The sequence below is a fragment of the Acipenser ruthenus genome, chromosome 7, assembly GCF_902713425.1.
Source record: "Acipenser ruthenus chromosome 7, fAciRut3.2 maternal haplotype, whole genome shotgun sequence".
NCBI classification, from domain to species: Eukaryota; Metazoa; Chordata; class Actinopteri; order Acipenseriformes; family Acipenseridae; genus Acipenser; species Acipenser ruthenus.
In genome coordinates this window covers 35,728,133-35,745,593 of record NC_081195.1, presented here as the reverse complement: position 1 = coordinate 35,745,593, position 17,461 = coordinate 35,728,133, and the positions used below count along the sequence as shown (strand labels likewise).

Genomic DNA, 17,461 nt, shown 5'->3' with positions numbered 1-17,461 from the left:
CCAGTCAATCCTCCCCCTGAAACAATGCTGGTGCTCTGAGTGGGGTATTATGGGAACAAAAAAGAAGCAGCTTGATCTGGATGCACTGCAAGCCTTAGAAGACTTTTTTATTTATTTTTTTCCTGTCAAACTCTCCTGAGCAAATGTTAAGAAATGTATTGCCATCCATGATGTGCTATTAAAAATGTCAAAGTAGTTGGCAATATGTTTAAAAATAGAACGCTGCGATACAGACAATGTGGGACACAAGGAAGGCAGCGGAATGAGTTTCTTGTAAACTTTGCAGGTTGCTTTGTAACACTTTAATACTTTAAGTGCAACATGATGATCACTGCCAAGTTTTCCAAATATTTACCATTGACTCCTAACCTTCTAGACATTATTTTATACAAAATAGCAAGGAGGTGACTTTTTCTGTACTGCGATTTCATTAATTCATTTACTGATAAAATTGTTTCATTCCTTATTGCCTTTGCTTCAAAGACTGTTCAATATCAGTTTCTGAAAGCTACCAGATATGACCTTCTGATTATCAGATGTCAGCAGTCCCACCCCATCACTGTGTGTTCTAGCCCCAGGACGGGCCCCACCCCATCACTGTGTGTTCTAGCCCCAGGACGGGCCCCTCCTCATCACTGTGTGTTCTAGCCCCAGGACGGGTCCCTCCTCATCACTGTGTGTTCTAGCCCCAGGACAGATCCCTCCTCATCACTGTGTGTTCTAGTTCCAGGACGGGTCCCTCCTCATCACTGTGTGTTCTAGCCCCAGGATGGGTCGTATCCCATCACTATGTGTTCTAGCCCCAGGACGGGTCCCTCTCCATCACTGCGTGTTCTAGCCCCAGGATGGGTCCCTCCCCATCACTGTGTGTTCTAGCCCCAGGATGGGTCCCTCCCCATCACTGTGTGTTCTAGCCCCAGGACGGGTCCCTCCCCATCACTGTGTGTTCTAGCCCCAGGAGGGGCCCTCCTCATCACTGTGTGTTCTAGCCCCAGGACGGGTCCCTCATCATCACTGTGTATTCTAGCCCCAGGACAGATCCCTCCACATCACTGTGTGTTCTAGTCCCAGGACGGGTCCCTCCTCATCACTGTGTGTTCTAGCCCCAGGATGGGTCCCTCCCCATCACTGTGTGTTCTAGCCCCAGGACGGGCCCCTCCTCATCACTGTGTGTTCTAGCCCCAGGACGGGTCCCTCGTCATCACTGTGTATTCTAGCCCCAGGACAGATCCCTCCACATCACTGTGTGTTCTAGTCCCAGGACGGGTCCCTCCTCATCACTGTGTGTTCTAGCCCCAGGATGGGTCCCTCCCCATCACTGTGTGTTCTAGCCCCAGGACGGGTCCCTCCCCATCGCCCAGCTTGGGCGTTGCTTTACCTTGCAGGCAACTCTGTGAGGACACAGCTTCCCAAAACCGAGAGGGGGCTGGATTCTCCGCAGCAGAGTCACCACATCCAAGTGTTTTATCCTTCCCCTGTGTAAAAGCAAACGGAAAACAATGAATTACCACAAGCCAGCCTTTCCCTAGTTCTAATGTTAAAATTTGCTCCATCAATGCTAGGCTTTACTCCATGCAATTCAAAATTATTAACTGCTGCCATTATACACCATATAAACTATATAGATCAACTCTAAAACTGAACTCAAATTCGTGGAGATGTGAAAGTGAAAATGGAACATTAATACATATGCTTTGGGAATGCAGCAAATTACATGTGTTGCGGTCAAATGTATTTCAGATATCCTTGGATTATAGGAATTATCCTCAACAAATTATTTTAGGGGAATCTTTAAATAAATCTTTACCTTTAAATAAATCACAGAAAATAATTCTATTGTTTTTACTGACTACTGCTAAACGAAAGGATACCAGACCACCATCATTTGAGTTATGGAGGTGCACTTCAGTTGAGTTTTTAGAATATGAGAGAAATTATTATTATAAATTACACAAATCTGACTTATTCGTTACATTTTGGAGCAAAGCCTTCAACCTTTTAATGGAAATATCTTAGATTGATGAGATATCTAAAAAAACATGTAAGTGTCTGTTGCTTAGGAACTGGCAAGTTATTTATTTGTTTGTAATATGTATTTTTGTTGTTGATGAAATCATTATATAAATTGTACTTGCTATGAATGTTGTTTTACTCCTATATTATATTATATTTATGTACACTATTAAACTCATTAATAAAGTTTTATTCTGGAAAAAGAAACCGACTACTGACGACTGTGTTCACAAAATGAGGACTTTGCAAACGGTGTATCGCGAGCCCTGCATCTTTCATTGTAACGACAGGTTGAGAGCAACAAAAGATGACCATGATTTAAAAGAAGCGGCGCTGACTTTGCTTCTGGGTCGTATTCAGCCCAGATCCTCTTGAACTCGTCTAGGTGGTGGGGTCCGAGGATTGACCAGTCTCTCGTCAGGTAGTCAAAGTTGTCCATGATGACAGCCACAAAGAGGTTAATGATCTGTTGGAGAAAGATGAAAGTGTTCAGGGCCAGTCATATGTGTACTCTGCAAGTTCGATCCGCCATCAGCCAGTGCAACTCATCAACCAATTGCACACAAATGCACTACAGTCTTACTTTACCATCAGCAACATACTGGAATAAAAATAACTAAAATAACTAATTTCAATAATAGTTTCATCGTGTTATCCTCCATGCTGTACTAAACACACTGGTGGTGTTGTATTGCAAAATGTAATGTTTTAAATTGCCAACATGTACCATTTTTGTAGTTTACTATAAAACACTACAGGGAATGGGAAGTTTTGAGGGCCCTCAGTCCATCCATCTGTCTGTCTGCCTCACAACAGTGCACACGGTAACTGCCTTGACTTTGCACCAATCTTCAGCAAACCTGTAGCAAACACTCCCAGCCGCTGTGGATTGCACGTTGCTCACTCACCAAGAAGGCGCAGAGCATGTAGAAGCTGACGAAGTAGAAGATGGCAAAGTGGCTGCCGCAGTTCTCTTCCTCGTTGCTGTGTCCCGGCTCCGAGCCACTCTCACAAGGACGTGGGGGTTTACAGGCCAGCATGATCTCCTGCCAGGCTTCTCCTGTGGCACATCTGAGGTGGAGGAGGGAAGAAGGAGGGAATCTTATAAAAATGTAGGATTCAAATACCAAATGGGTGGTTGTGGCAATGTGCCCCGCCCCTGTGTGCATATTATGTGTTGTATGTTGCGTGTGTGTGTTAATGTTGGTGTATAGATTGGTACACGGGATATAAATGGGTCTGTGTTTCACGTGTATTTAAAAAGTGTAGATTTGTATTTAGGCACGAGGAGGGCACAAATCACTTCACGTGCTGGTTAAATGTAATATGTGAGCACGGGGTTGCACAGAATTAATTCACGTGCTGGGATTCAAGTGAATAATTAATTAGTAATTGAATCCCAGCACAACAGTATATATAGATGCACGTTTCTTTCACTCAGGGTTGGGTGTTCGGTGAGTGGAGAACAGGATTGGAGACGGAGGTAAAGAGAATAATAGTGATAATTGTTAAAAGAAGCTCACCGTGTTTTGTCTGTCTAGTCCATTTTGTTCGTCTATTTATTTTGGCCTCAAGTGCCGTGCCCTGTGTTTTGTCTGTTCCAACCTTTTATTTTCTGTTCTGTTTATTAAATGCTGAGCGAAAGCATTCGCTCAGCTTCACCAAACCACACCTCTCTGTCTGTTTATTTCCTGCTTCTGGTCTGACACCACCCACTCCGGCCGTCTTTGTGACAGTGGTACAGAATTAAACAGGCTCACCAAGAGAAAGACCTTGGTGTTGTAATAGACTCACTGCTGTTAGCAGCCAGGCAGTGCTGGGAGTCATTTAAAAAGGCAAACAATCAGGAATGGAAATAAGACTTCCACTGCACAGCAGTTTAATCCATTCCTGGTTTTACTATGAGTTTAATAATGCACCTGCATTTGTTACCTATACACTGTGGCTAATCAAGCTTGTAGTAAAACCTGGAATGGCTGAAACTGCTATGCAATATGAGTGTTATTTCCAACCCTGAGAATGCTTGGGTAGGGTATATAGTCAACAGTGTAGAGTATAAATCTAAGGAGGTTATGATGAGGTTCTATAACAAATGGCCTCCTCTTGTTCTTACATTTTTATAATGTTCTTATGAAAGACACACGTCTTAATACAATCACATTTTCTAAGGAAACAAGCAAAGTGAAATCAAAATGGCTTCATATTAAAAGGATAAAAGAAAGGTAAGCCAGATAATACCTTGTAAAATATGAGTGGTTTTAGTTTATTCACAAAAGGTTCTATATTAAATTACTTTGTCAGATTGCTATTGGTTAGTATTCAATACTTGTGTAAAAAAAGGGCAAAAGACTTTGTTCTGTGATGAGTAATAAACACACTGTATTCCATTTAATTAATACCGAACAACTTCACAATTCTTAAAGGGAATTACTCGAGTATCGGCCCACCCCTACTGTACAGACAGAGAAAGAAGGAAAATACACGGTCTGTGTGAGTCCATGAAATTCTTCAGAACACAGACCTATTTCGAAGCAAGGCTGGTTGAGTTAAGGTTTCAGAGATAGTTTTGATTAAACCAAATTCATTGTTCATTAATAATTTTTTGTATCTAAGTTAAAAAAAAAAGAAAAAATCCTTGACTGTAGTGTTTGCATACAATCATTACACACTGGGCAGGGAATTTACATTAGCAGGCCAGGTTGGAGAAGAGGCTGGTGACAGATTCACACAACCCCACAGACACTCCTCACAGACACGCTTCATTATTGAAATCACCTGAAGAGCAGCAGCACAGCCTGGGGGAAGGTTTGGAAGTTGTTGTTTCTGTTAACAGGACTGTTGTCCCTTAGCGCAATCTTACCAAACATCTACAAGAAGAGAAAGAGAACCGCTGTAAAATGAAAATAACACAAGCAGGTACATTTACACAAAATTATCCAAAACTGGAGTTCTAATTTATTTTATGAAAACTACGAACCCCTAAACTCTGCAGTCAACACCCCTGCATTGTATTGACGATTGGCATAGTAGAGTATTCAACACGGGCAGGAGAAGGGCATTCGTTTTATTGGTCCACCCCACCGCCCCCTCACAGCAGTACTGCTGATCTCTGCTCGACAGGAGCTGCAGTATCTTTCATTCACTCACCTGCATCCCAATCACAGCATAGATGAAAAAAAGCATCACTATGAGGAGAGCTACATATGGCAGGGCCTAAAACGAGAGAGGCAGGGTGAGAGTGTTAGTATATTTTACATGTGGGCATTTTAATATAAACTCTTTAGTTCCTGAGTGAATTCCTGGTTCCCACAGCCATGCAAATACTGTATAAAAAAAGAGTTCCACAATAGGAGCAAACTGGAGGGTAAAGTTGAAGTTGGCTTTAAAGTTAATATGCATTGGTTTGCCTATTTAACAAACCTATGTTTACCTCAGTTTCGAGCAAGTTTCTTCTTTACGCTTATGTAATGTTTTTGGTTGCTGCTTGATGCTGAGTTGTGGTACATAATACGCTTTCTACCTTTTCATTGACAGACTCCTGACGTGAGTACAGCGCCCCACTCTATACAGTTTCACAACGGAAATGCAAGAACTGTTTTAAATCCCAAACCTAGGAATTAGTTCGTAACTTGCAAATGTACCTTTCTGGCCCTTAAAAAAGAATAACAATGTTTGTGTTTTTTTTATTTTTTAATATCCTTGAATGTTTGCCAATACAGTTTTGTTCTCTTTTATTACCTGTCCAAACAAAGAGTTTAATTTAATTAAGGTTTCCACATATCCTGTTTTACAAAAATCATTTTGCACTGTGTTCTCAGTGATTGTAGGACAATCGTGAAACCAAGGCAACTTGGCATCTTTTAGTTTTGAGAAACACAAGTTTCAGAGACCCCTGAGGATGCCTGATCCCTAGTGTGGAACTGAAATGCAGGGACATCTCAAACCATTGGCCTGCACAGGTCAAAAATGGTCCAGGTCAATGAAGATCTCAAGGCCTTTAGTAGATAGTGTTTTCCCAGGCTGTGCAGAGAAGCTATTACCAGTCTGCTTGAGCACCCTGCCTGCAGCACATGGTGGTGCCTTGCTTGAGACCACCATATCTACCACTGACCCTAGTCTTCCTCACCTGGAAAGACTTGATGAAGGTCCACAGCAGGGTCCGTATTCCTTCTCCCCGGGACAGTAGCTTCACCAGTCTCATGACCCGGAAGAGCCGGAAGAAGGTGATTGAGATCCGGGAGTTGTCTTCGGTGTTCTGCAGCCCCTTGTTTTTTTACACACACACACAGCATTGGGTTACCAAGCAAGCAATAATGGTACAGCTTACACTCTGAACAGAGAGCTTTGGAGGAAACTCAACCAGCAGAAACAGTGTGGCAGCGCTGGCAGCTTCAAACTAAAAAAAAAAAGTTAAATAATTGAGATGGCAAAGTAACTTATCAACCCCTACATGACATAAAGCTTTGTTTCCGAACTGTATTCAGGGTTCTTTGTTTTCAATGTTTATTTTTGAGGAGCGCACAAAGCACTGTTACTTATTATTACTACTTATTACTTGTTCAGAGCTGTGTGGGGTGATTCATTTACGCAACATCCAATCTGGTAATTTGACTTAATAAAATGACAGACGGAGACACTCGGGTACAATAGGAAAGAATTTGGAAGGAATACATAAACCTCACATATTCTTTCTAAGTAATTATAATATTATTCATGTATAATCTAAATAACCAGTTTAACAAATTAATGTTCTTTCATTTTAGACCTAGGGGCCGGACCAAATCAAAGTTAGCACTTTGCGAACGAGGACGCGAAAGCATTCGCGGTAATAAAAACACAAGAAAAATTGCTCCACTGACCTCATATATCGAACACTTGCACACAACACTGAATAATTTAAAATTAATAATTTACAGTATCAAATATTACTATATGTATTATTCCTATTATTATCATAATATATTTTGCGTTTGTTGCACCCTTAAACGAAACACACACAAGACCGTTTTCTTCTTTAGCCTACTTTTTTTTTTCGCCACAGTTCGAGTTAAATGTTTAATAAAGCAATACGTATTATTTCTTTAATATGTACAAACAATAAACTCTTTTCTACTCACAGGGAGCTTTGATGGGGGAGGAGTGTCTCTTTCAGTAATGGTAAAGCTTTTTAGATATATTTTCTTTTATTTCAGACCACAGGGGTCGCTGGTGCGTGGTGTGTGGTGAGCCGAGGACACCCAGGCTGATCTAGCCTTCCCCTCCCCCGGGCGGCTCTTAGCCAATTGTTCGCCGCCCGCTGGGAGCTTCCATCCTCCCGAACTCGCGAGGTCCAGGCTATAGGGCGCATCCTGCACTCCACACAGAGCGCCTTTACTGGATGTGCCACTCGGGAGCCCCCCCGCATTTTTATTTTTAAGTTCATGGACATACTTACACGTCATCTGTGACGTCACCTACTTCTGTTCAAATTATTCATTTCTTAAAGGCACAGTGCTCCATTACATTGAACTTCGATCAAACTCAAAGCTAGCTAGCTGTAAACAAACTAGAATACTAATAAAGAACGTATGAATGTTTTAACCACTTTAAAAGCTTTAGTTTTTAACATTTGGATACTCTCGTAAAGTACTTCAACATGTAGGCCTACACAGAAACATTACATGAAGCCCAAATTCTCGGCATGTAAGAACAAGCCCACCGTTCTAGTACAAGGGAGCACACATTTTATTTTGGCTATACTGTGTCAGCATGCCAAGCGGTCCCCTCGAAACGTATAAATCCGCGTAGATAACAAAATTACGTAATACCTATAATGGTAGCGCCTAACTGTCATCTCAGAAGCATAAAGATGAAGTTTTTAAATTTGCTTTGGGTTTTCGACAGATTAATAATAATAATAATATACAACTACCCGCCTCTGTCTGTTTAAAAAATATATATATATATCTGCAATCAACTTTTCTTAAACTTTTTTTTTCACGGTTTTTGGATGGTTTTTTTTGTTTTTTTTTAATCAGCATTTTAATTTTATAATACTCGCACAGAGTTTCTTTGTAAATTTTTTTTTATAGCCTACTATACAGCCTTGTGCACAACAGGGCTCTGCGCAGCACCGTGCCAGTCGGGTATGAGGATGCTGGCATTGCATGGTGCTGACACAAGCCAGGGCACGGTGTGGATTTTTACAAAAATCATGAAAACAATGTGGCACGCTTTCATAACAGTGACAGAACAATGCAGCACGATGCTGCAGACGTTGTGGAAATGAGGTAACTGCCAAATGTGTGTGTGTGTGTGTGTGATTTTCTTTCAAACTCGCGTCAGTATTTTTCAATAAAATTAAAAGCAGATTATTTATTATTATTATTATTATTATTATTATTATTATTATTATTAGTAAACATATTTTTATTAGTATTACTACCAGTAGTAGTTGTATGAAACGAAACAGTAGTACAACACAGATTTTAATTTTATTTTATTTTCTGCCCTGGCTGTCTTTGCCTGCCTTTTCGCATGTTATGGCCTTGTTTCCGCCCCTTGAAAAGGTTACAAATACCGGCTGGGGATTGGTCAACAGCTGTTTTCATGTTGCTTTCGACGGTCCCTCCTACTCCTGCGATACTTCTCTCCACCCCTTTCGCGGACTGAAAATGGCTAGTTTTGGTTTTGGGATAAAGAAAATGCGATATGGAAACTAGCGGGTTTGATTTGGTCCGGCCCATAGTGTGCTTCATGCTACCAAGCTGCCTGCAAAAACCTCTTTTCACTGTCTATGTTGTAACTGTGTTATAGCTAATGAAATTGTTCCATAAATATTACATGTCTTGCACTTCCATCTGCTTTGTATGCAGTTTTGAAAGAAACACATGGTATGTCCCCTCACCACTTCCTGTCATTAACCAACCAGCTGCTTTCTCTACTGACTGACAGGCTTTGTTGCCAGTGATATATACAAAAAAAATATTTCAACTTTATTTGACCTAATATGGCACAAGCTATCTTTTTTTTTTTTTTTAAATAAAAATATATGTTGCTACAACATGTCAAAGCTACATAGGCGTTCTTGACTTAAGATTTATGGAAATTCATCCTTTTTTTTTTTTTTAAAGCCACCAGTTGAAGACACATCGAAACAACAGGAGAAAATGAACCACTGTGCCACAAGGTGAGCAGGGCACAGCAGAACAGGCGGGTCCACCGCAGCCAGAACGAAGAATGCCAACAGCACAAGTAAGGTTAGCCCATGTATGAGGTTGGCATGCACTGTGGTTAGCGTGGGTGAGGAAAGGGGTGGAGCTACAGTAACAAAGGGGGGCGTAGGCAGGTTACCGTCAGTCCGTACCATTGGTCTTACCATGGAGGAGTGGGAAGACGAGGCAGAGTCAGCTGGCTTTAAAGAAAGGCAGACAGATAAAAGCTACAGTAGGAAACCTATAGCAAGAAACCTGAGCATTTCAAATGCTTCACCCTTATAAAAACTCATCTGAGAGCCTGGGGGGTTCATGTGCAGGGCTTACGAGCTAGAGGTTCATTTCTAGTTTTCCAAGCTATATATTAACGAAACATGCCCAGCAATTAACCTGGGAAGTCTGGGGTTTATTCTCATACTTACTGTAACATATTAGATAGTTCTTTGTACGATTAAAGGAATGCTAACCAAAACTGTAAAATCAATTTTTCTAAACTTTTTATTGGCTTTGTTAACATTATTACTGGTCCTCTTTTTAATATGCTGAGATGTTTTTGGTTCTTTACATTTTTTTTTTTTAAAGTTAATTCAGGATCTATAAATATTTCAAACACAAAGCTACAGCTCTGCATCTTGGTACCTTTGCTGTAGGTCACAGCTAGACCGCTGGAGTGAGAAGAGGCAACCTTTCCTCTATAGAATTGTCTTTGAAATACTGCACCTGAATTTTCTGCTGTATGAAACACAGCCCAAAATATCAGAAGAGGGCCAGTGAAAATACTGTTAGTACTAACAAGAGGTAAGACAATTGATTTTAAACCCTCGATTAGCACCCTAAGCAGGGTTTGAGAAATCAACCTTTCTTTAAATTTGAAAGTTAGTAGGGGTCAAATTAAAGATATTGTGCTTCAAAAAGCCCTGAGCATTTTTTACTAATAGTGAGGGATGACATAAGAACTGTATTTAGTGTATCTAGTTGTAAGTGCTGTGACAGGGAGGGGATGGATAAGGAGTGTGAGTGCTGCTGGAACCCAGTTCTGTTTTATGCTAAGTGTTGGCAGTGAATATTGCATCTGACAGTTCCATTCTTGAAGTACATATAGATAACACAATAATAATCCCAGTAAATCTTACCAGGTATGTATTACCATCAATTCGAAGATCTCACATTTTCCTATACGAAAGATCCACACATTATGCATATTTTTTCATAGCATTTGAAAGTGTAGCATTAAAGTACCTGCCAGGAGCATTTCATGCACTTCCTTCAAATAAATGACCATTAATACAAATCAATCTCACCTTTACCGTAATGTGTGCATTTTTCACATAGGGAGACAAATACAAAATGGTGGCAATATATATTAGGTACATTTTACTGTCATTATTTTGTTACCACCACATACTTTAACAACTTTCACCATTACAATATGTTTAAGAAGTAATGAATAACAAATCACACCTCCACTGTGCATTTCATAAACCAACACCTTCAGGTAACCCCAGGCTTTTAAACTCTCTGAATGCAATATAACCCTACTCTTTTACACAGACGAACATGGGGTATGTAGGACCCTGTATGAAAAGAACTACTGAATTTAAACAGCAGTTTAAGTGCATGAGATAGGGACCTGTAGATTGTATTGACGTGCACTATGAATGTATTCATAGTGCACTTTGAATGTATTCATAGTGCACTTCAATACAATATGACACAGCTAAACTAGTAACTAAAGCTGCAGTCGCAGAGATGTTAAATAACAGTTCACACACAATACCAGTGCAGCTGGCTAAACTGCATGTGCACTGTAGTTACAATAGAATTATAGTGATGTTAATTTGTATCTCAGTCTAATTTCTAGATGCAGTTAAAGTGACGTTTAACTAAACTGCATTTATAGTGAAGACATACTACAGTTGAAAGGAATAATAATGTCCAATTGCAAATTCTTTTTACATCATGTCAATATGAAAGACATTTCCTTGGTGCGAGCCTAAATGTCCTGTTGGGTCAGCTCCCAATTACTTTAGTGGATACATACAAGCACTGAATTAAATTATAGTTGGTCTGAAACAACTGAGCTCACTCACCTTCTGGAGCCAAGATTTACAGAGTAGAGGTTATGAAACTGCATCTTGTGTCTCCCATGTTGGCTCTAACTTATCAATAGTTTACTTCATGAGGCCGACTGTGCTTGAACCAAGATGATGTCAGTTTCCGAACCTGTACTCTATATAAACCTGGCCTGGGGCTACCTAATGGCTTGAAGTACATTGGGTTCAGGTTCATCTTCACCATTCATATAAATGCAGCACGACATCATCAGTCAGCAAGACATGAGATCGAGCAAACATTTTTAAGAAGCATCTGCCAGTTAATTATTAGCAGTGTGTCTCAGTTTGGCTGCAGGTAGAGTAAGGGCCAGGCAGATGCTAATAGATACACATACTGTAACTACAGAAGGAGAGCAGCAGGCAGATCGACACACCAACCAGACACAAAGGGAGCTGTGGTTTTATTCCATTCAAAAGATATCTATTAGTGCAGAGAATTTCTTAAAAGTTCTATCAAATGAAGTGCAAGGGGCTATTTGAAAAAAATAAATAAAAAAGGAATAAAATAATAAAAATAATAAGACCATGCCAAAAAACAAAACAAAAAACAAGTGCATGCTGTATAGCAGGTGGAGGCAGTTGTACGCAAGCAGATGGTGCATTTTCTGACATACAAGGTTTGATCGAAGAGAAACCACAGAATGCTTCTACACACACTACCATTGTGTTGGTTTCTTTTCATCCCCTTAGTACATCATTGTTTAGACCCTACATTTTGGGAACATAATTGTGTTGGGGAGCAGCACATTCATTTTAATATAATATATATATATATATATATATATAGAGAGATATGTATATTACTTTCTGCACTTAATTAACTGAATTCTAGTTTAATGAACTGCATTTTAAAGTCCTCAGTCTAAAGGAGCCAGGAAAAAAGTAGGTCACCATGACCTATATTTGCATTAAGTCCTAGTAAGCCAGAACTCATGTATAAGTGGGTTATCTAGATGAGCCTAGATTCTGATACCATAACGTCTTTTACTTTCTCAGTTACCTCTACAGAAACATTTAAATGAAAATCTCTGTTACCTTTTCTAATTCAAATTTGCAGATGTTCTCTTATCGTGCACTGCAGATTCTAACTGCTCTGTAACTTTGGTCTCAATAAGTGAGAGCTTCAGCACGTCCACTTGGGTATGTTTTACATGGTTTACGGAAGCAAAGTATATTTGTAATCGTTGCCGATAGGATATTAAGGGAGCGGCATTACAGTTTCGCTCTACCTTGAGGCTTGCGGTAATTGCCTCAGTTCCTCTTAATTTACAAATCCACAGTTTGCTACATTTTATTCTACATGGTATAGCATATTCAAAATCTGAGGAAATATATACTGAAGGCTTTGTAGAGGAGTGACTGTTAAAAGAAACAATTGCACCATCTGTTGCAGCAATGCAGTACTGCAGTCTTGCTTTCAGTAGCAATGACCTGGATACTGCCATTCACATCCTGTTATACAGTTTCATTCATGCCAGACGGGTTATGAAATCCCAAACAGAAGGGTAAAGAACATTGTTGAGACAGTGCAGCAGTCCTAGCTCGTCTCAGACAGACAGAAACTGAGCTGCAGGCACGTTCACGCACAGGAGCTGTCTACTTACGTTCACCTCGGTGATAGCTATATCAACAACGCTACCAACAACAATTAAGGCATCAAATGTATTCCATGCATCACAAAAATAGTGCTGCATTGGACAAAAAGAAAAGACAAAAACAGAGAAAAACAAAAAAACAAAACAAAAACAAAAAAAAACAAAAGGAGAGAAGAGAAAAGAATAAGAAAAGAAAGAGGTTACCAGTGATTATTCTTTAAATAATACAAAAAATGGGGAAAAAAAAACAGAACACAAAAATGGACCTTCATGCTATTATCTGCGCCAGCCATGAGTTGGAGTCCATTGGTTAGTCACGGTGTGTTTAAGTCAGTCACAGTAATGTAAAAGAAAGTAACAAATATCAGCTTACTCTCGCGCGAGGTCCTACCTTTTCAACCTTCAACCCACACTGTATCAGTTTTAAACCCGATTTCACCAGAGCCCCCTAGAGGTGCCAGCTCTTATTGGCCTGGCTGCTGGACAAAACGCATGGTCGGCAGGAAAGAAGCGAGAACTCTTAGTATAAGATACAGAAAACAGCGAGAAAGAGAGGGAAAGGAACAGAGAGAGAGAGAAAGAGAGAGAGGTGCGGGAGAGGTAGTAGTATACTCACATTGATTTCACTCAGTATGACGTCTATTATGCTGCCAATAACGATCAGGAAGTCAAATATATTCCACGGATCACTAAAGTAACCCTATATAGGATGAAGGGGGCAGGTGAAGGTAAAAAGGCAAGTTAGATCAGGCATCATTAGCGGTCACAGGTTTTTTCTTTAGTTTTCCCTTTTTTCTTAGACCTCTTCTATGGCTACACATATCGTTCTCACAATGGGATTGCTTCAGGTGATTCTGCTCAGTCCAGTAAGAAGTACCGTGGTGCCTAGAGTCACTGCATCTGATGGGAGCTACTGTTAATATGTAGTCTACACTCCTCCCAGTTAAAAACACATTATAGGACAGCATTGGAGAGAATGGAGTGTTTTAGTGCTCATTGGTGGGGTTTGGGGTGACAGTGCTGGAGAGATGAGAATGGAGTGTTTTAGTGCTCATCGGTGGGGTGTGGGGTGACAGTGCTGGAAAGAGATGAGAATGGAGTGTTTTAGTGCTCATTGGTGGGGTTTGGGATGACAGTGATGGAGAGATGAGAATGTAGTATTTTAGTGCTCATTGGTGGGGTGACCGTGCTGGAGAGATGAGAATGGAATGTTTTAGTGCTCATCGGTGGGGTGTGGGGTGACAGTGCTGGAAAGAGATGAGAATGGAGTGTTTTAGTGCTCATCGGTGGGGTGTGGGGTGTGGGGTGACAGTGCTGGAAAGAGATGAGAATGGAGTGTTTTAGTGCTCATTGGTGGGGTTTGGGATGACAGTGCTGGAGAGAGATGAGAATGGAGTGTTTTAGTGCTCATTGGTGGGGTGTGGGGTGACAGTGCTGGAGAGATGAGAATGGAGTATTTTAGTGCTCATTGGTGGGGTGACTGTGCTGGAGAGATGAGAATGGAATGTTTTAGTGCTCACTGGTGGGGTGTGGGGTGACAGTGATGGAGAGATGAGAATGTAGTATTTTAGTGCTCATTGGTGGGGTGACCGTGCTGGAGAGATGAGAATGGAATGTTTTAGTGCTCATCGGTGGGGTGTGGGGTGACAGTGCTGGAAAGAGATGAGAATGGAGTGTTTTAGTGCTCATCGGTGGGGTGTGGGGTGTGGGGTGACAGTGCTGGAAAGAGATGAGAATGGAGTGTTTTAGTGCTCATTGGTGGGGTTTGGGATGACAGTGCTGGAGAGAGATGAGAATGGAGTGTTTTAGTGCTCATTGGTGGGGTGTGGGGTGACAGTGCTGGAAAGAGATGAGAATGGAGTGTTTTAGTGCTCATTGGTGGGGTTTGGGATGACAGTGCTGGAGAGAGATGAGAATGGAGTGTTTTAGTGCTCATTGGTGGGGTGTGGGGTGACAGTGCTGGAGAGATGAGAATGGAGTATTTTAGTGCTCATTGGTGGGGTGACAGTGCTGGAGAGATGAGAATGGAATGTTTTAGTGCTCACTAGTGGGGTGTGGGGTGACAGTGCTGGAGAGGGATGAGAATGGAGTGTTTTAGTGCTCATTGGTGGGGTTTGGGATGACAGTGCTGGAGAGAGATGAGAATGGAGTGTTTTAGTGCTCATTGGTGGGGTTTGGGATGACAGTGATGGAGAGATGAGAATGTAGTATTTTAGTGCTCATTGGTGGGGTGACCGTGCTGGAGAGATGAGAATGGAATGTTTTAGTGCTCATCGGTGGGGTGTGGGGTGACAGTGCTGGAAAGAGATGAGAATGGAGTGTTTTAGTGCTCATTGGTGGGGTTTGGGATGACAGTGCTGGAGAGAGATGAGAATGGAGTGTTTTAGTGCTCATTGGTGGGATGTGGGGTGACAGTGCTGGAGAGATGAGAATGGAGTATTTTAGTGCTCATTGGTGGGGTGACAGTGCTGGAGAGATGAGAATGGAGTGTTGTAGTGCTCATTGGTGGGGTTTGGGATGACAGTGCTGGAGAGGGATGAGAATGGAGTGTTTTAGTGCTCATTGGTGGGGTTTGGGATGACAGTGCTGGACAGCGATGAGAATGGAGTGTTTTCATGCTCATTGGTGAGGTTTGGGATGACAGTGCTGGAGAGGGATGAGAATGGAGTGTTTTAGTGCTCATTGGTGAGGTTTGGGATGACAGTGCTGGACAGCGATGAGAATGGAGTGTTTTCATGCTCATTGGTGGGGTTTGGGATGACAGTGCTGGACAGCGATGAGAATGGAGTGTTTTAGTGCTCATTGGTGAGGTTTGGGATGACAGTGCTGGACAGCGATGAGAATGGAGTGTTTTCGTGCTCATTGGTGGGGTTTGGGATGACAGTGCTGGAGAGAGATGAGAATGGAGTGTTTTAGTGCTCATTGGTGGGGTTTGGGATGACAGTGCTGGAGAGAGATGAGAATGGAGTGTTTTCGTGCTCATTGGTGGGGTTTGGGATGACAGTGCTGGAGAGAGATGAGAATGGAGTGTTTTAGTGCTCATTGGTGGGGTCCTGGGGTAAACAGTGAGGTGTTCAGCAGGGTGGCAGTGCTGGGGAGACATTCTCTGAGCTGAGACGCACAAACACAGTATGATCTGCTCATGTTAGGACTGCTGCCTACTGAGAAACACCTATACTCATACAACTTTTCTACCAAAAATAATCTAAAATAGCATTTCTCCTCTTTGTTTTGACACACATTGCAATACAATACAGAAGTATGGTCCATAATACCTGAAAAGCTTGTGTGTGCAACACCATAAAGTCACTTTACCAACTGCCTCTGCTGCATACTACTCTTAATATTTCCACAGTTTTTGTGCAAGCTGTCCAGTAGAAGGTGACCCACAGCATTGTGATCCACAACATGTGCTACAAAGCCAGAAGCAACTAATTCTAGTAACGTGTGGTACACATCTAGAACTTTAAACTCATTTTAACTCTTTAGGGTCTGCTCAATGTTAAAAATCCCACCGGGGATTTGGCCCTTTACACAGGCACTGTAAGAGACAGCCCTGCTTGCATGGCATGTTTCGAAAGAGGAGATTCGGGGCTTTAAAATTAGGTCCTATTCGTGTAGACAGCTGTGAATGTCGAGTGTCAGTGCTGTGGTCTATGACCTCGGTGCTGTAAACAAACACTTTCAGACAAAAATTTTTACAAAAGAAGAGAAATGGCGACATCGAAGGCACAAGGTCCTATTTTATGATACACACACATATATATATATATATATATATATATATATATATATATATATATATATATATATATATATATATATATAATATATATTTGTTTTTCGTCTTAACAGTGTTTGTGGATCAGTGGATCAGATGCATGTCACAAGTCAGCTGTCAGGGTGAGGTTGCTATGGTCGTCACATGAAAATCCTTGAAGCCACAGTAAATAGCTTCATCTTGCACCACATGATCAATAATGCGCTTTTTTCTTTCTCTTTTGCACATTTTTCAATTCTTTTTTTTTGGTTGCTTTTGTCCCTTTTGTATATATGGCCATAAACCTTTATTTATTATCCATTGATTCCCATGTTCCCTACATTTTGAAGTTTCATTGTACACTGTCAGATTTGAGCTGGCCATGCTAAAAGAAATATTCTAAACAATAAATAGTGGCTTTTTCTAAAAAGCGTATCATCAAGAAAATACACTGGAACAAAAAAGTCCAGAAACACTTGATTTTTTTTTGTTTAAACTAACTAGGTAAATGTTTCAGTTGTTTCCAGTTCACCACATTGTGATAATTCACCATGTAGTGAATAAGTACCTTCATATTAGGGTTGGAACAATAATCAATGATTGTGATATTATCAGTCATTTGTTTGATCTTCATTATTTATTGTACTGACAGATCATAATCAAATGAAAGTGGATAATGTTGTTTCTGACAAGTCATGAAAAGCTGCGGCTGCTGAGATTTGTGTCCCTTCTTCCTGCAGACAGGAGGGGGTACAATGCCATGAAATTAAACTGTGCATTCAAAAA

At 41.0% G+C, this 17,461-nt stretch overlaps 1 protein-coding gene across 2 annotated transcripts in view; it reads right to left on the bottom strand.

Moving 5' to 3' along the window:
- Positions 1 to 17,461, bottom strand: part of LOC117415426 (voltage-dependent L-type calcium channel subunit alpha-1C-like) — a 357,681-nt gene that overhangs the window by 23,953 nt on the left and 316,267 nt on the right. For both annotated transcript variants that reach the window (XM_059026835.1, XM_059026834.1), the window contains 8 exons: positions 13,532 to 13,615; positions 9,359 to 9,406; positions 6,140 to 6,277; positions 5,161 to 5,226; positions 4,789 to 4,880; positions 2,922 to 3,084; positions 2,352 to 2,479; positions 1,379 to 1,475 (listed from right to left, as the gene is read on the bottom strand). In XM_059026835.1, coding sequence (XP_058882818.1) covers positions 1,379 to 1,475; positions 2,352 to 2,479; positions 2,922 to 3,084; positions 4,789 to 4,880; positions 5,161 to 5,226; positions 6,140 to 6,277; positions 9,359 to 9,406; positions 13,532 to 13,615 — 816 coding nt within the window. The remainder of the gene's footprint in view (positions 1 to 1,378; positions 1,476 to 2,351; positions 2,480 to 2,921; positions 3,085 to 4,788; positions 4,881 to 5,160; positions 5,227 to 6,139; positions 6,278 to 9,358; positions 9,407 to 13,531; positions 13,616 to 17,461) is intronic.